This window comes from Mus musculus, chromosome 1, assembly GCF_000001635.26.
Source record: "Mus musculus strain C57BL/6J chromosome 1, GRCm38.p6 C57BL/6J".
NCBI lineage: Eukaryota > Metazoa > Chordata > Mammalia > Rodentia > Muridae > Mus > Mus musculus.
In genome coordinates, this window is record NC_000067.6 from 180,331,043 (window position 1) to 180,354,092 (window position 23,050).

Sequence of the window (23,050 nt, forward strand, 5' to 3'; positions counted from 1 at the left end):
CGGCGGCTCCCCTGGCGCCAGGCGAGGCTGCCCGGGATGCGCGAGGCCCTGCCCTCGGCCGGCCGCGCTGCTCCGGGGCTTAGCTTGCGGGACCCCGAAGGGCTGCAAATTCTCAGGCCTGCACAATTAGAAGGCCTCCGGGCTGCAACTGTGCAAGCAAGCCCAGAGTTCCTCCGAGGGGTGTGGGTCCCGGAGGGGGCAGCTGGGTCCTCGCTAACAGGATGCGCGCAGGGCTGAGTAGCTGCGGACATGCATCCCCTCTCCCAAACACACACACACACACACACACACACACACACACACACACACTCGCTGCAGGGTCTGAGGGGACAGTAGGGAGCCACCAGGATTGATTCCAGTGCTGGATACTGCAGAGTTTGCTCCCTGGCGCGCACGCGTGCCCACATTCACAAAACACACTTGTTTGGAGACAGACAGACATCAAGGCTAGTGCTGAAAAGTGCCTGGACTGCCCCACCCCCACCCACCCCCGCGCTCTTCCCGGCCTTTCATAGGCCGAGAGGCATAGCCCCAGACCAGGATCAGAAAGAAAACGGTGGGCACACAAGTCCCCTTCCAGGTCTCGGCTCCAGCAGCGGTTTGGGGAAGGCAGGTCCGGGTCAGGTTCCCTGTGACTTGGCCTCTGATGTCCTGAGAGGGTGGAGCAGGGTTGCCTGTCATCCTCGATAGCCGGTGTTTGCTCTGGCCAAGGAAACCTGGCCAGTCTCGAGGAGGGAACCAGCGAGTTGCACCTCCTCCCTCGGCCATCCGCGTGGCTACCGAGACTAATTTCAGAATTTGGGATTCTAGGTGTTCTTGGAGTGTATCACAAGCTGGGGGAGGTGGACCACCGCCGGAAAATACCAATAGAGGCCATATCGAGGCGGCCCGGCTTGCCTCCTCACTGAGCATCACAACTCCTGTAGGCTAGACATCCAGGGGCACCCCGTCCCCAGCAGATTGGGGTCCCGGGGCTCCCTTTGCTCTCTGCTTTCTGCGGGTGGGCTCTCTCCACCCCACCCCCTTGATGCCTTCGGGAATTCTGACTTTTCTCCTTGTGTCTCCACAGCCGCGAAATCGTTTATGGAGCTTGGGGCGGGGGCCGAGCCCGCGATTTTGCCCTGTGCCCGCCGCCTAGGCCATGCTGCTCCATCAGCGCGCAGAGCTACGGCCGCCGGGCCTCCGGGACTAAGCCGAGAGCCGCGGGAGGAGGAGGCGCCGGCGGTGGAGCGGGACGGAGAGCCGCGGCGGCGGGCGGACCCTGTACTATGGCTGTGTACTGCTATGCCCTCAATAGCCTGGTGATCATGAACAGCACCAACGAGCTCAAGAGTGGCGGCCCCCGGCCCAGCGGCAGCGAGACGCCCCAGCCCTCCGGGAGGGCCGCGCTGAGTCCCGGCAGCGTCTTCAGCCCTGGGAGAGGCGCTTCCTTTCTCTTCCCCCCAGCAGAGTCGCTGTCCCTGGAGGAGCCCGGGAGTCCTGGGGGCTGGCGCAGCGGCCGGCGCAGGCTGAATAGTAGCAGCGGTAGCGGAGGTGGCAGCAGCAGCAGCAACAGCAGCAGCAGCAGTGGCGTGGGCAGTCCCAGTTGGGCTGGCCGCCTGCGAGGGGACGCGCAGCAGGTGGTGGCGGCCCGCATCCTCTCCCCACCTGGGCCAGAGGAGGCCCAGAGGAAGCTGCGGATTCTGCAGCGCGAGTTGCAAAATGTGCAGGTGAACCAGAAAGTGGGCATGTTCGAGGCGCAAATCCAGGCACAGAGCTCTGCCATTCAAGCGCCCCGAAGCCCGCGTTTGGGTAGGGCTCGTTCGCCCTCCCCGTGTCCCTTCCGAAGTAGCAGCCAGCCCCCCGAAAGGGTCTTGGCTCCGTGTTCTCCAAGTGAGGAACGCAGAACAAAGTCCTGGGGAGAACAATGTACAGAAACCCCAGATACCAACTCTGGAAGGAGAAGCAGACTCAGCACACACCCCTCGAAGGACAAGGAGGGAGTGGCCCCTCTTTTAGGCCCAGCCAGCCCGACCAGGTTAGGGACTCAGAGTCCATCTACTTCCGTGAGAATGGAAAGAGGTACCCCGGCCAGTCCCCGCTGTGGCTCACCCACACCCATGGAAACTGACAAGAGGGTTGCTCCCTCACTGGAGCGCTTTGGAACTAGCTTAACGTTGGCTACTAAAGTGGCAGCTTCAGCCGCATCCGCTGGACCACACCCTGGACATGATTCTGCCCTCATGGAGACAGGCTGTGAGCTCGGGGGCATGCGCCCCTGGGAGGCCCAGATGGAGAGACGGGGGCAGTTTCTGGGCAAGGAGACCGGCTCAACCCCAGAGCCTGTCCGGACCCACATGAGAGAACCCCCTGGAAGGGTGGGAAGAGGAATTCATTCTGTTGGTGGGCAGGGCTCCTGGACACCTGAAGTCATCAAAAGACCAGAAGAGAGGGCTGTGACTGCCCAAAGCTCAGAGCCCTCAGAGGACCCCAGATGGTCTAGACTGCCTGTAGACCTGGATTCCGTAGGACCTGAGAAGGGAGGAAATAGGATCCCAGGGATGCGAGGGCCCCAGCAGACCCTGGACAGTGAGAGAGAAGGCTCTCCAGCACTGGGCTTGCTTGGGGGCAGCCAGGCAGCACAGCCAGGGGCTAGGGGTGTGGAGGAAGACGTTCATTATGGCCGAATGCTGGAACCTTTACCACCTGGGGAAGTAACAACAAAATTGAAAGAACCCCAGTGCCTCCCTGGGGACAGGATGGGAATGCAGCCTGAGAGTTCCATAGTTTGGCCCAGTGCCTTGGAGGAAGCTCCCCTGATCTGGACACGTGACACGGGGGTACAGTCGAAGGGGACTTGGGGAAGCCAGCTGCCAGACGGAGATGCTCACCCTAGCTGCCAAGAGATGCCCCCAGACCAGAAGGACAAGGCCTCCTTAAAAGAGGCCTGCAGCCCCAGCAACATCCCAGCCATCCCTGCAGTCATCATTACAGATATGGGTGCTCAGGAGGATGGAGGGCTAGAGGAGATCCAAGGAAGCCCTCGGGGTCCCCTGCCTCTGAGGAAGCTGTCCTCCTCCTCAGCCTCCTCCACTGGCTTCTCCTCTTCTTACGATGACTCGGAGGAGGACATCTCCAGTGACCCTGAGCGCACGCTGGACCCCAACTCAGCCTTTTTGCATACCCTGGACCAGCAGAAGCCCAGAGTGGTAAGTGTTGCCTCGCAAGCAGACCTTGGATGCTCCGTGCATCATCCTGGTTTTCTTACTTTTTTGCTGAGCGGGAAAGACCCTGAGCAGGGCTCTGGTAAAGTCATAATATCTCTCTATAGGTGGTTTTGTTGTGGGCATGGTCTACCAAGCACTCTGAAGACTGGGCAGTGAGTTTAAGTTGTTCTTACGGTACATGTCTTTAAAAAATGGGTCTGAAGGAACATAAGGTTCGTGTATGTCAACTATAATAAACCTTCCTAATTTCTAAAGCTGGTGAGCAGAGATGCGTTGCTTTGACTTGATGGAGTGAAACACTTCATTTCATGGTTTATTCAGGCTGACAAAGATATCTATTGGCTTAACTCAGCCTCTACTCCTAGGCAGGAATGTGAGTGGTATGATCCTGTGACAGGCCCCTGACCTCTGCAGATGTGGTTGTATGGCTGATCTACGGTTTGAGCAACTATTGAGATTCACACGTAAGTTAGGCAGCAGTTGGCTGTATCAGTGTCAGTCAACGTAACTAATATGCAGTGTGACGTGCGAGATAAATGGAAAAGTATCGTTTGAGCCAAGTAGATCCTTTCTTTTGTAGCTTCATTTGACTTGAGTTGTCTGAGTTAGGCACATGGTGTCTCCTTAAGAGTGTAAGTTGGGACAGGTCCATTTCTGGTACATGTCTACATGTATGTTCATTACACTAATGCTTGGTCTGTTTGAGGCAGTGGCAGATGCTCGTTCCTACTGTGTGGTTGATCTCATTTTTGAGCTGAGGTCAGTCTCTTTCAGAAGGTAATTGTTGAAGCTAGCTCTTCTAAAATGGGATGGCCTTTCTCTTGCCTCTCCATGGAGGATGGGGAGTTTCCTTACCTGGCATGCAAGAGGTTGTAGGGCTTCCTTGTGGGGAAAGCAACATGGTATTTTAGTGGGTAGCCTTCTGGTTTCATCTTGAATGTGAGATTCCACCCATTTGTACCCCAATAACTTTCTCCATCCTTCCTGGCTGTATTACAGTTCCACTCAACACTAAGAAATTTTGGACTCTAAAACACAGTCCTTTCCAGCTTCCATTTCAGAAAACATGGTCTAGTTTTGAAGAGCAGCAATCTCTTTCTCTGTTTTCTGCTGGTAGTCTAGAAAGACAAATGTGTTTGCAAACAGGAGTCCTAATCAGTCATTTGGGGGCCAGGACAGGGCTCCAGGCACCTTGCACCTGCTGCCAGTATTATCACCTTTAGAAAAAGGGCAGACGGGCAGGCGGGCAGTCTGCCTCAGGGGACAGTGGTCACAGGGCAGCTGGGAAATGCATCTTTTTAAAGGTGAGGCTCAATTTCTCTGCCCTCTGCCCAGCAGTTACTCGTAAGTAAGAGAGGGTCTTCTCTCCATTTGTTTTTGAAACCCCAAAGCTGGGCTGGCACACCCAAATAGCTCTGAGTTGTTATGCAGTTTCCACTTGCCCTTTCTGTGGTGGCTGAACAGCTCCTGCTGACTGCTTGCCAAAACAGCCCATACATGCACGTTTGAAAACAAAGTCTTGTTTGGGAGTGAGTTAAAGGGGAGTTAAATAATAACAAGTAACAGGTAAACTGGTTTTGTTGTTGTTGTCGTTGTTCTTCATTTGTAAGATTAAAAGCAGATAAGTAACCAGGGAGGAACTGGTAAGAGAGGCTCAGAGGTGAGACGCTGTTCGCTCCACCTCCCGCCTTTGAACAGGTTCTTTTAGACACCCACAAAGTGGAGTTAGGGAGAAAGACACCACTAGCCTGCTTTGCTCTCTGAAGCATGTGAAACACACACACACACACACACACACACACACACACACACAGAGAGAGAGAGAGAGAGAGAGAGAGAGAGAGAGAAAGACACAGAGAGAGGCAGAGAGACAGAGAGACAGAGAATATGTGTGCACGTGTGCGCGTGCGCATTAGAGTCAGATGAGTGTGGGTAATCAACTGGAAATTATGGAATCCTAGGGACTTTTGCGCTTTGGTTGAGAGCTTGCACTATGAGCAGAGGTCTCTTTTTAGGCTAATCATGATGGTGGAGCTTATCTGGCAAACTGTCTGCTCATTGGGTCAAAAAAAATAACTCATCCCCCGAGACTGCTATTTTGTCTGCAGAAGGCCAGACATCTTGATGGACCTGGGAGGCCTGTGGGCTGCCCGTTTGATGTTTAGTAGATGAAGTCTAAAGTGTCCCTGCCTGTGCTTCTCTAAACCCTTCTGCATTCTCCTCGGACTCGCTTCTGTGTGTACGGCACCACTGCACGACCTCTGAGCACGTTCCCACTTGCCCACTTCGCCTCACACTCATGCTCGCCCTCGCCTTCGCATTGCTCGTACACACTAACACGTGCCTACACATGCTCACACTCAACTCCTGCCTGCCCCCTCACACCCATTCACTCAAACACGTAGGTTGGAAATGGCATGTTCACACAACCAACCCGGGCCTCTGAGCCAAACTAGACCCTGAGGATTTTTACTGCTGCCCCGCCTTCCCAAGTGCCCACTACGGCACACTGCCCCACACTGCCCCATACTGCCTCATGCCTGATTGGGTGTACAGGCAGAATGTGACAGCATATCTACGTCTTCAGGATCAGACACTTGGGATTTGCTTGGAAGGAACAATCGTGCATCCTTCTGCAGCAGCTTAAATTCTGGTCCACTCACACTTCCTGTTCCCTGAGCTCTGAACAGAACCAAATGGCACTGAGCAAGGATGGTGCCCCCTTTCTACTTTCCCCATTGCAGAAAGCATTTATTTCTTATCCTCCTAGATCATTCTATTCAAGAGCCTGGGGCATTAAGATTCCAGGTAGAGAGTATGACATTACAACGCAGAAGCCTCTTAACTTATAAAATAGATTGGATTGGTTTGTTCCAAAAATCTACTATCAATAATGTGTATGTACAAAAAATGGAACAAGGGTCCAGAAAGATGGATCAGCAGGTAAAGATGCTTGCTACCAGGCTGAAGACCAGAGTTTGATACCCAGAACCTAAATGGTAGAAGGAGGGAACTGGTTCTAGCAAGTCATCTATGGCATGCGCACCTATCTACCTACCCTCCCCCACATATACATACACATGCACAAACACATGCATGCATGTATGCATGCAAAAATTCATAAAATAAAATGTAAAAAAAAGTATATTAAAAACTTCAAAACAGTGCTCTAATACCTGTAGAGTATATAAGGAAGTAGACTATCAGAGAGCCTCTGCCTCCTAGTCTTTACTACTTTTAAGGGACACTGGAATTTTGTTTCTTTGGACTTTATTGTGTGTCTGTGGGAGGGGGTGTTATTGAGCAGTTTTGCTTCTTTTCAGTGAAGAATGAATTTGTAAACATAGCACAATTTAACCTGTTTGAGATGATTGTGTGTGTGTGTGTGGTGATTTTATGTTTGATTATCTAATAGTGAGCACTTTTAAGTGGACACTTTAAAAGGCTTATTTATATATGTGTGTGTGTGTGTAAACACAAGTGTGTGGAAATGCTTCTAGAGGTCAGGGCATGTGTGGGATCCCTGGAGCGACTGTGAGTTGCCTGATTTGGGGATTGAGAAAAGAACTCCAGGTCTGCAGAAACCCCAAGTGCTCCTAGCTGCTGAGGCATCGCTCCAGCCTCTGGAAACTTTAGATGAGGATGCTGAAGGTTCAGATTGTGGGGCTCAGATGGCACTTTCTGTTTCCCAAAGATGGGGGGGCCCACCTGTCTGTCTGTCTGTCTGTCTCTCTTGGACACAGGGGATTCTAGATCTAGGGGCCCTGGAGTCATTTATCTGAGATCCTGGGAATTAATCTGACAAAAATAAAACAACAACAATAACAACCACAACAACAACAACAAAAAAACCCTAAGATTCAAAAAGCAACAGGACCTGGGACACACACGGAAAGGCCCTGACTCTCTGGCACCGTTTTCTCTTTCTCCATTGTGCGTAATATGAGGGTGATTCAAGGGGGTCCACCTCACCCCAACTTTCTGCAAATACTTAATTTTAGATACCCACAGCTCTATACTTGGTGGGTGTGAAGCATGTGTAAACATGTTTGGCGATGTGACAAGGATCCTTTGACATGGGCCATGACATTAAGGTCCAAACCAGGCACCTTTAAATGTGTGCTTTTATTGAAGCCTGTTGACTGATGGTCCTGTCTCTCTTTCTCCCTTTACCAGAAGATAGGCTCTTTGTAACTTCACATTGAAAAGGAGAAAAAAAAAAAAAACAAAAAACAAATAGATAAAAACCAACCAATCAACGAACCAGACAACCATAATCACCATCAGAACAAAGCGACAGCACCACAACTGAGGTTTTCATCGTAATCACTCAGATCTTAGGGAGTCGTCTGATAGGACGCCATAGCTTTAACCCCAAGGAACGTGTAACGGCTACAAATAAAAAGAGCCTAACTCCCCATCCTACCCCCGCCCCAGATGTATATGTTTGGAAACAGGCTTTGTGACACAGAGCCAAAATGTCCCTTCAAAGCATTGTCTTATCAGAGATGAAGGTTTTCTTTCATTAAATGGGTAGGGAGGAAGAAAGGTGGACCCTCCAACATCACTTTTCATGAGAACGTTTACACTCTGCAAAAATACGTTTTGAGACATACCTCGCCTTTAGGTTTAAATACAAAAATAGTAAGCCTATCGATTGCAGGGAAATAGATTTCAAGTATGGCAAACCTCATCCTCAGAGCTCTGTTTGTAAGAGCTGACTTGCTACCAAGTCACCTTTCAGACTTTGTTGGTACATGCTTGCTAAATGTAGTTATAGATTAGATTCGTTTTATATAGTTTATTTAAATCCTCAGGGGTACTGATAACATTATTTAGACTTGTTTTATTTTGCCTGGTACCAACTTAGTCACCTAAAGGTAGATTTTTTTTTTTAAGAACTTAATGGAAAGAATTTTATCTTGCGGAAAAACCTCTGTAGATTTTAGATAATCAACAGGCGATTCAGAATTAACTCAAGAATTCTTTTAAATTACCTTGTGAAGCCAGGTGTGATGGTGTGTGCCTGTAATGTCAGCACACCCCCACCTGGGCTGACTCTGAAGAATTTCCAGTGTGAAGTCAGCGTGGACTGTATAGCTCGCTCCTATCTCAAAAATGAGCAAATAAATAAATTGCACTGTGGTCACGTTATCAGTGTGGAGGAATCTATATGGGTTTGGTTATAGGAGCTGACAGCTTGGCATTGAAAATATGTAGGCTGTGCTCTAGGCTCATGAGAAACATGGTTTGCTGTGATTGTGTGTGTGTGTGTGTGTGTGTGTGTGTGTGTGTGTGTTGTGATCCCTTTATTTTCTTATGAATCAGAGGAAGGCATTGCTTCCCACCAACTGTAAACTCTCTGATTTTACAAAAAGTTTGCTAGAGTTCCACCTGCCCCTTGAGGATTTTACAGGACCTTGAGAGTGTTGTATGGTCAGCCATCTACTCTTAACTCCCTGACCCAACTAATGATGGGCCTGCAGGTGGTTTCAGGAGCACGAGCAGAGCCTCACTTTTTCCTTAAGAACCATAGAGAGTGTCCATCTGACTGTGGACGGCCATCTTGGAAGTCTGGAAGGATCAGCAGCCTTGGTCTCCAGGTCCCAGCCCAGGTCAGCCCTGACTGGTGGTGCAGTTCTGTCTCTGGCCTCAAGCTGAGACCCTCCTATTTCTCTTGTCATCTTCTTACCGAGCCTTCCCACTCTGTCCCGTCTTACCGGTGGGCACAGTAGCTCTAACCCATTTTTCAGGTGAACTATTGGTATAAAGACAGCTTAAGTCTCCTTTGCCGGAAGACAGGCATACAAGCATATGTGATCTCATTTTATGTTTTTATATTAAAAATAGCAAAATGATTTCTCCTGGTTCCAAATTGAACATTGTCTGCATATCCCGAAGATTGTACGTATAGTCAGGGAAGCAGTAGAGTTCTTTTTCTCCAAGGTCACATCTTATAGAAGAAAAAACATGGCCTGGCACATGTTCAACATTGTCATAGGACCCATGTTCACATCCACAAATGAGCTTCTTTTTTTAAACTTTTTAAAATTAATTTTATTATGTTTTTAAAAAAACAATTAATTTTATTTTTTACTTATTCATTTTGCATCCCTCTTACTGCCCTTTCCCTGTCATCTCTCCCCATCCCCTTCTCCTCTGAGCAGATGGGGCCTTCCCTGGGTATCCCCTTACCCTAGCACTTCGATTCTCTGCAAGGCTAGGCGTTTCCTCTCCCACTGAGGTCAGACAAGGCAGCCCAGCTAGAAGAACATATCCCACATACAGGCACCAGCTTTTGGGAAAGCCCCCACTCCAGTTGTTTGGGACCCACATGAAGACCAAGCTACACATCTGCTATATATGTGCGGGGAGGCCCAGGTCCAGCCTGTGTATGTTCTTTGGTTGGTGCTTCAGTCTCTGAGAGCCCTGGGTCCAGGTTAGTTGACTCTGTTGGTTTTCCTGTGGAGTTCTTATCCCCTTCAGGGCCCGCAGTCCTTCTTCCTATTCTTCCATAAGAGTCCCCAAGCTCCATCCACCATTTGGCTGTGTGTATGTATCTGTCTGAGTCAGCTGCTGCTGGGTGGAGCCTCTCAGAGGACAACTTTCTCCTGTCTGCAAGCAGAACAGAGTATCATTAATAGTGTCAGGGACTGGTGCTGGCCCATGGGATGGGTCTCAAGTTGGGACGGTTTCACAAGGCTTCTTGATACATTTGTGTAGTGGATGGTTTGGGGGAGACTCCTTTGACAGTTCCTAGTTAAAGGATGGAACTTCTAGGGTTTATTCCTTACTCACTTTTAAAGATTCAACTTCAAAAAGCTGGCTTAGTGGGTAAGGCACTTGCTGTGCAAACCTGAAGGAGTGGTGAGAGTTCCATCCCACAGTGATGATAAAGTGTCCTGAGTAGTGTCACAGAATAGTGGCTCAGTGAAAAAAGAGACAGTATTGTTGGAAGATTGTGAGTTGCAGCAGAGGCAGGGGGAAATTGGATTCTGTGTAAGAAAGTCTCCTTAGCATCTCCAAGACCTCACTGACCACTTTCACCCTGACACACTCCTACAGAACGATTTGCCTCCGGCTGAAAGGCTAACATCAAACGTTTTCCAAAGACTGGAATTCCCCAGCTGTTGTGCACTTGGTGTCCCTTGGTGTGGCTTTGATGTCTACTTAGAAGAAGGCTGGCCTTAGCTTCCACCTCAGTCCTAGTACCTTCATGCAGGGTTGGGAATTTCTTTGAGGGTTGGGGCTCAAAAGAGAAGGTCTGTGTAGACCTTGGTCCACAAAAGAGCCTGCTCTACATGGTTGTCAGGGAACGAGGTCAGCTTGATACGTGTGTGTAGTGGATGGTTCCGGGGAGCCGCCTCTGACAGTTCCTACTTAAAGGATGGAACTTCTAGGCTTTGTGCAGCAAGATCTGGTTTAGGATTTCCATTTCCTTAGCCAGCGACCCTCAGACATGTCTCTCAATAATTCTAAGAGGAATTCATAGCTTTCCCCCCTATTGATATTTTGGACAGTATATTAATTTGATAACATGTGATAGAAGCTCATTCAACAAAAGGTATCTCTCTCTCTCTTCAGGACACTAGCCAGCACAACTTAATTTTTTTTTTTCCTTGAAAGTTTGATTTCTCTCATTTTCGACCAGCTGTCAAGTTTTCTGAGTAACAGAGGCAGGGGATGTACTTGTCCAACATGCTGAAAGTCTCTCTCTCTCTCTCACACACACACACACACACACACACACACACACGAGAGAGAGAGAGAGAGAGAGAGAGAGAGAGAGAGAGAGAGAGAGAGAGAGAGAGAGAGATCAGCAAATGCTTGACTGAAATTAATCCCTGCGACCCATGGAAGCATAAGAGCGAATGGCTTCCACGAAGCTGTCCTCCGACCTCCTCACGTGTGCCATGATATGTGTGCATAAAGAAAATGAAAATAAGAAAAGGAGTTCTAAAATAGGCAAAACGTTGGAGCTACTTAGGAGATTAGCAGCAGAACCAATCTCTTTGGTGCCAGGATGGAAATTTAGGAAACTTCAAGCATGCTATGCAGTCAGCCGCAGGGCTAGGGCTGCAGACCCTCTTCTTCTTCTTCTTCCTCTTCTTCCCCTTCTTCCTCCTCTTCGTCTTCATCTTCATCTTTGTCTTCATTTTCCTCCTCCTCTTCTCCTTCTCCTTCTCTTTCTCCTTCTCCTTCTCCTTCCTCTTCTTCCCCTTTTTCCCCTTCTTCCCCTTCTTCCTCCTCTTCATCTTCATCTTCGTCTTTGTCTTCATTTTCCTCCTCCTCTTCTCCTTCTCCTTCTTCTTCCTCTTCTTCCTCTTCTTCCCCTTCTTCCCCTTCTTCCTCCTCTTCATCTTCATCTTCGTCTTTGTCTTCATTTTCCTCCTCCTCCTCCTCCTCCTCCTCCTCTTCTTCCCCTTCCCCTTCCCCTTCCTCCTCCTCCTCCTCCTCCTCCTCCTCCTCCTCCTCCTCCTCCTCCTCTTCTTCTTCTTCTTCTTCTTCTTCTTCTTCTTCTTCTTCTTCTTCTTCTTCTTCTTCTCCTTCTCCTTCTCCTTCTCCTTCTCCTTCTCCTTCTCCTTCTCCTTCTCCTTCTCCTTCTCCTTCTTCTTTTTCTTTTTCATTTTCATTTTGAGGAAAAGTTTCACTGAGTTGGCCGGGTCGGCTTTGGCTCCATCACATAGTCCAGGCAGGCCTTGAATTTGAGATGCTCTTACTTCAGTCTCTCTAGTAGCCGTGATTATAGGCCTGAGCTATAATGTATTATGTATGACCAGAGCTAGTGAGCCCTGGTTACTATTCATTCTTGTGTGTGAGTTCATCCAGGGTGGGAGGCGGGTGTGTTTTCATTTCCCCATCTCTGAATGAGCAGGAACTGGTTCAGGCATGCTGGGTGGTAGAGGTTAAGTGTCACCGCCCTCCTGGAAGCCCTTGGAGCTTGCTGTTAGCCTGTTTATCTTTCTTTTCACTCTTGCGGTGAGATTGGGATAGAAAGGGAAAATGAAATGATAGAGAATAGCAAGCACAGACGTGGAGATTATTTCCGCTGACCTCTGACCAAGATTAGGGCCGGCCTAACCCAGAGATGGTACGTGCTGATGCAATGCACGGGGCTGGTCCTCCTCCCGAAGGTTAGCCCTCTTCCTTACTTAACTGTCTTAAAGGGTTCTCCGAATCCTTCCTCCAACCTGTTTAATCAGAACCAATGAATAATTATACTGCTTTCCCAAGATGCCACTCTGCATTGCATATGGCTAGTGCTTAGTGTTTTTTGTGCCCTGATGTGGAATGTTCAGCCTACTTCAGTGGTTGGGGGGGGGTGGTGGTGGTAGAAGTGTGGGTGTGGGTCTAGAGGGGTGTGAGTCGATTGGCTGATGCCTGGCCATCTACCCCACTGGCTCTGCAGTCTCTCTTTGGTATGCCTTGAGCTGGTTAGCAGGACCTGGGCAATCACAAGGGAGGTCACTGCACCCCCTGGGCAGCTCCCAGCAAGTGTTTTTCCAATTTCTGCTGACATTCTTGCCAGGCTCAGGACCATTTGTTTTCCTCCTTGCTATGGCGATTGATGACGGGGTTGTGAAATGTATAATTGGGCAGCCTCTCCTCTAAGTGTTTCTTCCCCAGTTCTGTTGGAGCTGGTGTTTGTCTAATCCCCTGCTGATACACACGTGGGTACTCACTTCTGAGCTAGCATCTAAGTGGCAGATTTAGTAACATAGGCCTCCCCAGCAGTGGGGACAGGGTACTGGCACGGTGGGGGGGGGGTGCCAGGAACGTGGGAGTATTACTTCTGTAACCCTTATCTCGCCTGAATCTGGTAGCAGGAAGCTGGAGAAAGGCCTGTGTGCTGCAGTGACTTACAGTTTAATCTCCTAACCATGCCAAATGGAAAATCCAGCTGCCTGCCAGTGGCTTAGGAAATGGCCAGGAGATTTTGTCAGGGTCAGATAATCCCGAGGCACAGATCACTGAGCTGAGGGTAGGGAAAACACACTGGCATTGTGTGTTAAAGCTGGAAGGACCAGGAGGGCACTATAGGGTTGAGAATCTGTTACAAAGGCCTGTAAGGTAGTTGCTGTGTGACCTAGGAGAGCCGCATCTGTAGGAGGTGGCTGAACCATCCTCCCCTTCTTGTTTTTGTTTGCTTGCTTGTCTGTTTTTTGAGGTGCTGTCTTGTAGCCCAGGTTAGTCCTCCTTCTTCCACCTCCTAAATGCTGGGATTACAGTATGAACCACAGCATCCTGGTTTTCCTCCTCCTCCTCCTCCTCCTCCTCCTCCTCTCCCTCCTCCTCTTCTTCCTCTTCCTCCTCTTCCTCCCCCTTTCTCCTCTTTCTCCTCCTCCTCTCTTTCTCCTTTTTGGCCTCCTCCCCTTCCTCCTCTTCTCCCTCCTCCTCCTCCTCCACCTTTCTCATTGTCATCTCAGTCGCCACAGCAGGAACCACTTCCTAGTGCTGTCTTGCTAGTTCCAAGCAATCTGGAAGCCCCTTGTCAGTGGTCCTCTGAGAGCTGGGTAAGCCCTAGGGCTGGTTTGGTAAACTGGAAACATTAGTGGTTCCTGACCTCAAAGAGGGCACATATTCTTTCCTTCCTAAATTGGTTTTAATTTTGATTACTGTGACACTGCTTTTATAGCTGTCTCAAAAGAGGAATGGACAAGGCAAGCACTGAGCCAGTGCGAGCGTTCTTACTGGGTGTTGCTTAATGAGAACTTTCAAGGCTGTGACAGAGACATTCATTCTGTCCGCAGCAGGGCTGGTTCTGACACAGACTTAGTAGGGAGCAAGGACTATGGAATGAATAGACACCCTGTTTCCTCTTCAGCTGGACTATAGTTACCTTCTGCACGAGCCCCTATCCTGGCCAGAATCCCCAGGGTTCACAGACTCCTCAGGCTAGGTTCGCTCATCGGTGGGACATGAACATCAGGGACACAGCAGAAGGCCGTAGAAAGTGAGATATCACAAAACACAGTCTGAAAGAAATCCAGACTTGAGTTTTCTGTTTGCTTTTTGAGACAGGGTTTCTTTGTGTAGCCTTAGCTGTCCTGGAACTCACTCTCTAGACCAGGCTGGCCTCGGACTCAGAGAAGCACCTGCCTCTGCCTCCTGAGTGCTGGAATTAAAGGGTGGCTTGAGTGTCCAGGTGCTGTGCTGGGTACTTCTTCTGTATAATTGTCTCGGGTTGTGTCTGGCAATTTCTGCATCTCCTCTCATGAATCTGAGTCTTCTCTCCAGTGGCTGCCCAAATAGTTGGCAGTTACACAGCATTCCCGTTGGCTGGTACCTATCCTGGAGGGACGGGTTTGATTGATCCTGCCATAGGCCAAGCACATTCATTAAGTATGAGTTAATGAATAAAGATTCAGCGTGGGCGTGTGAAACTCAGGAAGCTTGGTTGGATTTAGACGGCCACCATTGGGTACAGACGAAGCACGGGTAAAGGGTTAATGAATTTGTTGTGTCTGTTGGAAGTCTGAAGCAGAGACTGTCCAGGATTCAAAGGTTCTGTGAGACCCTCTTCCCTAGGACTGGCTAGGTGTGTGTAACTCCACACAAAATGGCACCTCAGCTGATGGAAGCTGTGGGACTAGATTGTTCTCTTATACCTGGGAGGTTAAAGTGGAGTCGGGGCTCTCCATACCTCATGTCAGTTGATCGGAGGGGCACAGTCTGGAAGGAGAGAGGGGACTTCTGCTCAAAAAATGTCACAAAGCCTAATCTATGAAGAAACCCAAGGGAGTGGGTTACGGTTGACCTGATAGAAAGTAACAGGCCATTCTCTGGGTTGAAGCTAACTAAACTCTCTCATTTACTAATCATGTGATCTCAGAGAAACATCTTAACCTTTCTTTCTTTCTTTCTTTCTTTCTTTCTTTCTTTCTTTCTTTCTTTCTTTCTTTCTTTCTTCCTTTTCTTTTTTCTTTCTTTCCTTTTTTCTTCCTTCCTTCTTTCTTTCTTTCTTTCTTTCTCTCTCTTTCTTTCTTTCTTTCTTCCTTTTCTTTTTTCTTTCTTTCCTTTTTTCTTCCTTCCTTCCTTCTTTCTCTCTCTCTCTCTCTCTCTCTCTCTCTCTCTCTCTCTCTCTCTCTTTCATTCTTTTGTTTGTTTTATTTTTTTCAAGACAGGGTTTTTCTGTGTAGCTATAGACCAGGCTGGCCTTGAACTCAGAAATCTGCCTGCCTCCCAAGTGCTGGGATTAAAGGTGTGCGCCACCACTGCCCTGTTCATCTTAGCCTTTCAATACCTCAGTTCCATCATCCATAAAATGGGATGGACAGTTCCCCAGTAAGGTTCTTGGGTCTTCTGTGAGGGGACATTTGAAGTGCCTAGCAGGCCATATGGACACAAAGCACAGTACTTAGTGACCCTGTGCCTCAGCAACAGCAGTGGCACCACCTCTCAGCCTCATCCTGGGCCTGTAGCCACCACCATCTGATTCCCTTTGAAATGAAGCAGGATGCCCAGGGATTATTTCTAATTTGGGCACTTCTCTCCTCTAAGAAAGATAGGGGTTCAGGAGCTCTGATGCTGATATTTACAAAAAGCCCATGCTGGAGCAGGCAGACTCTGTGACACAGAGGAAAGTGGTCTTTCAGAGAACGCAGAGCTTGAGCCAGCCAGACCCGAGTGCACACTCTTGCTCTGTCTTGCTTTGCTGGGACCCTGAGGGTCTGATTCTGTTTCCACACCTCTACCAGGAGGGTAACGGCCTTCTTGTGGGATGTGAAGAGAGATGGTGGGATTCAAGGCAATGCAGGATGGCCCGGAGACAGAGGCATTCCTCCTGTCACACTATCACTGAGCTGTGCTTCAAAGGGGTCCCCAGCTCAGGATCAAGTGTGTCCTGCATCACCCAGCATCTCAGGTGCAGGACAAGGTAGACAGTAGGATTTACATTGTCAAGGAGGTCCCTGACTTGTAGGCGAGGCCTCATCTTGTTACTAGGACTCAGAATGTGACGTTTTACAAACACTCCTCTGTATTCAGCTGCTGCCACAGGGTATCTGGTTACTGGCCCTGGGGACTAACCTATTTATTCTGTCTTAGAGGTGGAAGGTGGCTGATGTAGCACTGGCACAAAAATTCCGGAGTCTTGGGGTGTGGGAGGCACACCCCTTCCTTGCTCTCCCCTCAATCTTCAGCATTCTTCATGTCTCTTAGAGTCTCCATAGTTCGTGAGCACAAATGCTGAGGTATAGGTGTGCTGTAGTGTGTGTGTGGGGGGGGGGGGCATGTGTGCCTGCATCTGTGCATGTTGTGGCAAATTAACTGGTGTGGGGTGGGGGCATGTGTGCTTGCATCTGTGTATGTGTGCAGATGAACTGGCTTTGCAGTGTGTCTGTTAAAATGGGCCCTTCTGAGTGACAGGTGCTTTCTTTAACTGAAGACGGGACGATGCTCGACACCTATACATTTCATTAGGCCTTGGCACCAGGAAGCTGTGGTCTGTGCAGTCCACTTTACATGGCTCTGCCCTGCTCCTTCCAGGACTCCCTAAGTTCTGGGGCTGCTCTTTGCTATCAGCCATGGTCGAGGATGGTGGAGATGTGAGACAGGCACCTGGGATGCTAACTCGTAGGAGGTCAAGAGAACCTTGTGAAGGTCTCCAGGGCCCCGTCTGTTGGAGGTACTGAGCTCATTGTTTGGTTGCTGTGCATCTCAGGCCTAGCTGGCGTGTACATCTATGCCCTCTCCACACTCCTTCTGTCATGGACAGGATGGGGGGCGGGCTGATGTCCTGGAGGAAGGAGACCATAAAAGAGCTTGTTAGCATTACAGGCAGGTGATTAGTTTTAATTTCAAGTGAGAGCCTTCTGGAGCAGCATCTGGGATATTGTTTACCCTGTGGTATTGCACACTTCATTAACAGTCAGATCTCTCTCTAAGCAGCCATCTCCTGCCTCGCCTCCCGCAGTTACTCTTGTAAGGCTGGCACTGGAGTGTGGTTCAATAGCAAAGTGCTTGCCTAGCAAGTTGGAAGCCCTGGGCTCATCTACAGCCTTGAAGGAGAAACATTCTTGCTGCTGTCCGAGCCTGATCTCCTGGTCTGTTACGGTTGACCTCAAAGACCAAGGGGCTTTGGGATGGCAGGAAGGACTTCTGGAACGTAGGTGATGACGGTGAGCCCTAAGGACTCACGGGTTAGCTTGAGGGGGCAGTGCCCTGAATGGACCGTGTGGTGGGTTGCTGGAGACCACTCTTTTGACTGTAATTTGGGAACATGTGACACTGGTTTTGGAAATAGTTCAGTGTGACCTTGGAATGTAAGCCCCAAATATAGGTTTAAAAGTGGATGGTGGGCTGGGGAGATGACTCAGGTGCTGAGGTGTTGCCTTATGAGGAAGGAATTTGATCCCCAGTGATCATTCGGGAAGCCAGGCGTAGTGATGCATGCTGGGAATCCCAGTGCTGAGGAGGGTAAACCCCCCAGTAGATCTCTGGGGGTTGCTGGTCAGCCAGTCCAGCACATCGGTGGGTACCAAGCCAAGTGACAGACCCTGTCTCAAACAACAAGGAGTATGGCACCTAGGAATGATATCCAAGGCTGTCCTCTGACCTGCACATGCATATGTGCTTGTGCACATTCGCGCATACACACGTGTGTGCACACACACACACCTGTGACACATAAAAATGGGGTGGAAGTAACTTGGACTTGCATTTCTTATGGAACTCACTGGGAATCATAATTTCCCTAGGGTTAAATGTGTTGGATACAGGGAGACATGGTTGGAGTTCAGGGAGATGGCTCAGAGAGCGGAGCTGATTGTTGCTTAGGTAATACTATATCTAAGGAAGAACAGCGTGTGTTCACGGCTGCTCCCAGCAGCATTCGAGTCAGGCTCAGGATCAGCTTTCTGCTCCTGGAGGTGGAACACAGAAGACTTTTCCTCCCAGATGAATGTGTCTTTGTTTAATAATATGGACTCAGTGGATGCAACTATAGCAAAGGGGACCTAGGGAAACTGCCCTAAACAGATGCTCAGACAGAACCAGGCCCTGAGTGGATGACAGTGGCATCTCCAGATAATCATTCTGTAGCCCCACCCTCAGGGACTCTGCTTGCTGCAAAGAGAGAGGATGGTAGATATGTCCTCAAGAAGCACTTGTGTGTGTGTGTGTGTGTGTGTGTGTGTGTGTGTGTTAAATGCAGCAGCCAGACATTCTGGAGCAAGGTAACCCTTGCAAATTGATCTCTCTCTCTCTCTCTCCCTCTCTCTCTCTCTCTCTCTCTTTCTCTCTCAGAATTATTTAGCATAGGATCCCATTACAGATAGTTGTGAGCCACTGTGAGGTTGCTGAGAATTAAACTCAGGACCTCTGGAAGAACGGTCAGTGCTACCACTGAGCCATCTGCGAATGGGGTAAACACTGCTGGGGACTGGTAACGCATTAGGTATCCAATTGGAATTGAAGGCCATCAAGATAGTTACTTGCCAGCCGGCCTGTGATGGCGCAAGCCTTTAATCCCAGCACTTGGGAGGCAGAGGCAGGCGGATTTCTTGCCTAGGAACCACACCTCAATAAGGATATTATTCTCACTTAGGTGGTGGCGGTAGAGAGGCCTAGGATCTCTGATTGCCTCAGGGTTCCTTACTAGCAAGAGAAGTTAGCACTGAGGTGTGACCTGCAGGGACACTGTGACTTCTTACAGACAAAGGGGCATAGCAGTTGCCTGGGTGAGCATTGGAAAGTCCATTTGGGACTGTGGGTGACCTGGCATGTGTCACCCCACCTGGGTGGGGTGGTGGCAGCCTCTCGGGATTCCTGAGTTTGAAGTTACTCAAGTTCTACCTCGATTCCTCTGAGGTTTTAGGAGAGGGACATCTGTGTGTAGCCCAGGGTTGGGCTATTTCTAACAGAGCTGCTGTGAATGTCTGTATTCATGCTTTTGTGTAAGCATGAACCCATTCCTCCACAGTAACTACCCTGAAGTGCAGTTGCTGGACTCTACGCATGGGAGATGTGTTTTACTTAGGTTTGGTTTCTTTTAAAATAATTTCTTATTCTTTAGGCTTATCTACTTAGTTAAAGGAAACTTCCAGACTGCCTTCCAGAATGGCATCTCACTCTACACTCTCTCAACAATGGGGGTGACAGTGTGTCTCCACATCCTTGCCAGCACTGGGCATTGTCACTTTTAAAAATTTTAGCCATCCAGACAATCAGGGATAAAGGCCACCTTTTTGTTTGTAAACATTTATCTATTTAGGGATGTCGGGGGTGGGGGGGGATTGAAGTTAGGACCCATGCATGCCAGGCAGGTGCTCTGCCCCTGAGCTACCACACGCATAGCCTATTAATGTGCTTTTAATTTGTTTACACCTAACGGCTCACAGTGGTAAATACTGGTTTATGTTCTGACTGCATCCTTCTATTGAGTGATCTGGGTTTTAAAAATAAAAATGCCGGATGAGGGATTTAGCACAGTCGTCAAGTGCTTGTCTAGTGTGTGTGAGGCCTTGGGCTTTGTCTCTAGCACTGAGGGGGGAATGCACAGAAATGCTGTGGAAATGGGGCGGTGAAGCCGGGGGCTTGGAGTTCTGCCTCACAGGGATGTAGGTGAGGGTGCCTTTCTGCTCTTACAACTGTCTATTCCGAAATAGAACGCTGCTGATTGGTAGGCACCCTCGGTGGTGGCTGGAATGCGCAGGCAGCCAGGGTGGCAGTCCGGCCCAGGAATCCGTCCTGTCCCACCCTGTCTCCATGGGACCCCTCCCAGACTGACTCAGGTGTTATATTTAAGGAAAGTTGTCTGTGGGCCGTTGGGCTTGAAAATAAAAACAAACAAAGAAGCAGATGCTGAATTGTCTCCTCACAGACGCCATTGTCTTGGGTTCCTTCTGGGTCTCTGGAAAAACAAAACAACCCCCACCCCAACCCCCAGAAAGACAGCAAAGGAGAGACAGGATCCAGAGCAGAATCCCCATGTGTGTCTGTGTCTGTGTCTGTGTCTGTGTCTGTGTCTGTGTCTGTGTCTGTGTCTGTGTCTGTGTCTGTGTCTGTGTCTGTGTCTGTGTCTGTGTCTGTCTGTGTCTGTGTGTGTGTCTGTGTGTGTCTGTGTGTGTGTCTGTGTCTGTCTGTGTCTGTCTGTGTCTGTGTGTGTCTCTCTCTGTGTGTGTGTGTGTGTGTCCCCGTGCGTGTGTGGGTATGCACACACCCCAAACCATTCTGCTTCCACATGTTGTATATGTGGGTCCTTTTCTACAACCATTTCCCTTCCTCTGACAGATTGAGTGCCTTCAAAGCTCAGGCCCAGCTCTGGGCGAAGCCCATTTCTGTCAATGGTTCTCCCTTTGGGTCTCTATCACCTAGGCCAATAAAACAACCCCCACCCCAACCCCCAACTCTTTGGATTCCGCTTTGTGATTTAGTTGTATGGAAGGCTCTTGAAAGGCTTCTCCTTTCTTGTTTTAACGTCATGAAAACGCGCAGCTGCGGATTTCAAGATTTCTCCTTATTCTTAGGGCTCTGCCAGCCCAGACACCAGCGGAGGGGCTTGCCTGCATCGGGAAGCAGGGGAGAGGCACACATGTGTGCTTAACATGTCTGTCTGTCTTTGTCTGTCTGGCTAGTAGTGTTGGTGGGGCTTTGAGTGTGTGAAAGCAAGCAAGCACCTCAGCCCAGATTCTGATGAGTCCGGAGAAATGAAAAGATGCGTCGTCCGCGCCTTAGTCTAGGATTTGGAAAATCGCCTCCGGTGAGCTTGTGTTAAGTGGTCACAAGAAGAGGATTGTTTTCTACGTGGGCTTGAAGGGGTTCTGGGAAATGAGCAGCCAATTCTCCTAAGTATCCTCGAAGCTTTAGAAGGAGGAAGTCTCGGAAAGTCACCCACTGCCCATCCATGTTGTCCCAAAGGCCCAAGAGAATTCCTCAGCTCATTGTGGTGGTCAAGGTCAATGGGGGAGGGGCAGGGGAGGGAAGGGGTCCAAGCCCAAATGCATAACTAAAACAAATGATGGTTTGCTTTGAGTGTTTTTCTGGTTTGATACATTTGGAGAAACTGGGGCTGGTTTGAAGTTGCTTAATTGATTTTTTTTTAATTAAAAAAAAAATCTCTTGCTTTATTTGGGATTCAAATTAAAATTCTATGCTTGTGCTGAGTTTTAGCCCTAAGACCTCAGTTGGTTATCAGCAAAAACCCTGGCTCAAATCCCTTCCTCTAGATGGCCTTGTTATGTGCCCTGAACTTGAATTCTTCTAGATGGGCGAGCGTGTTTATCTTCTGCTGTCCCTGGGGATTCCTGTGTGTGCCAGACCAGCACTCTACCAACTGAGCCGTGCAGAGCCCTCTCTTCTGGGTTTTAAAACCATTCTTGCTCAGGGTTGGAGTTCTCTGCACAGAACTAAAGTAAGGAATGAACCAAAAGTGGAGATTATGCATTCTCTCTGTCTCTGTCTGTCTCTGTCTGTCTCTGTCTGTCTCTGTCTCTCTCTCTGTCTCTCTCTCTCTGTCTCTCTCTCTCTGTCTCTCTCTGTCTCTCTCTCTCTCTCTCTCTCTCTCTCTCTCTCTCTCTCCCTCCCTCCCTCCCTCCCTCCCTCCCCTGACAGAGTTTTATCTACTTGTTATAGTAAACTAGCTTTCAGGAGGTGGTGAAGGAGGTGAGCTAACACGTGAGCTACACAAGCCCAGACTTAATGCATACAGGCAGTTGGGGATAGTTACACAGGAACGTCCATGCCAGGGTCAGAGAGCACAGTACAGTACTTGACGCCTATTATGCATCTGTCATGTGTCAAGTAGTGCCTGAGAAGTTAAAGTGACATGCTTAAAACTGCAGCAACACAAGTCAGGAGGTGGCCTCAGACAGCCTTGCTCTAGAACTGAGTGTCTCAACCTTGGCACTATTGGCATTTGGGAACAGTTGTTGTAGGGGACACTGTAGGATGTTTAGCAGCACTCTTGATGGAGAACATTTTGTCAACCAAAACGTTCCTGGTGGTTAGGTACCGTGGCACTCACCTGTCATCCAGGCAACCCAGGAGGCTGAAGCAGGGGGACTGTCTGAGCCCATGAGCAGCATGGGCAGCACTGTGAGACCTTGTCACTACCACAAGGGGCTTGGATGTTTCTGGGTATCTGTAGAGCTATTGCTCCTCATCGGGAGACACGATTGTAAAGCTCCCTCCTGTAACTGTTGCTTTGTCTAGTTCTCCCAGAGAAGGAGCACACATGCCCTAAGTGTGTTTGTAGAGCTATGTATAGATTTTGGGTGGAAACAGAAGGCAGATGCCAATCAATACTATCTAAGGCCACAAGAGAAATATTCTCAGAGATGGTGTTGATGGATCTGAAACTTGAAGGCATTAACCTGGTCACGCAGGAAAATGTCACAGACATAAGAAATGGAGGCAGGCTTGCGTGGGGTGTGCGACAGGTCGTTTGCTCTGTACCCCCTTGCTTTCTCCCGTTCTTCTCTTGGCCATGTGATCCTTACTCAGGAACAGGATGAGCTAAATGTGGGGCAGTAACGAGCAACTTCCCATCAAACAGCTGAACGCAACGAACCTTTCTTCCTTTCTACACACCTGATCCAAGTACGGCTCCACTACCTCTCACCCTTGCCTAGGCTTGGGCTGCCAACGCCCATTGCTACGACGGAGGGAACTAGCTAGGCAGATGACCTGCAGAGTTGTGAGGCTGCAGCCCAGAGATGTGACACACAACACTTCTGCTCACATTCAGACAGCAGGACAAGTCTCATGTCGTCACCAAACTGAGGAGCCAGGGCGTGGAGCCCTACTATGTGCCCAGAAGAACTAGAAATATTTGAGAGTTAAAATGAACTGTGGGGGTGTTTGTTGGCGTGTGTGTGGGGATACAGCCTGTGGGTGGTAGGTCA

The 23,050-nt window shown here is 49.3% G+C and overlaps 1 protein-coding gene across 4 annotated transcripts in view; it reads left to right on the forward strand.

Moving 5' to 3' along the window:
• Itpkb (inositol 1,4,5-trisphosphate 3-kinase B) overlaps positions 1–23,050 on the forward strand; it is a 94,413-nt gene that overhangs the window by 653 nt on the left and 70,710 nt on the right. For 2 of the 4 annotated variants that reach the window (XM_006496902.4, NM_001081175.1), the window contains exon 2: positions 1,070–3,188. In XM_006496902.4, coding sequence (XP_006496965.1) covers positions 1,269–3,188 — 1,920 coding nt within the window. In that variant the 5' untranslated portion in view covers positions 1,070–1,268. Of the gene's footprint in view, positions 1–516; positions 614–1,069; positions 3,189–23,050 lie in introns of those variants that run through there. The other 2 variants (XM_030254970.1, XM_030254969.1) reach the window with 2 other exon arrangements.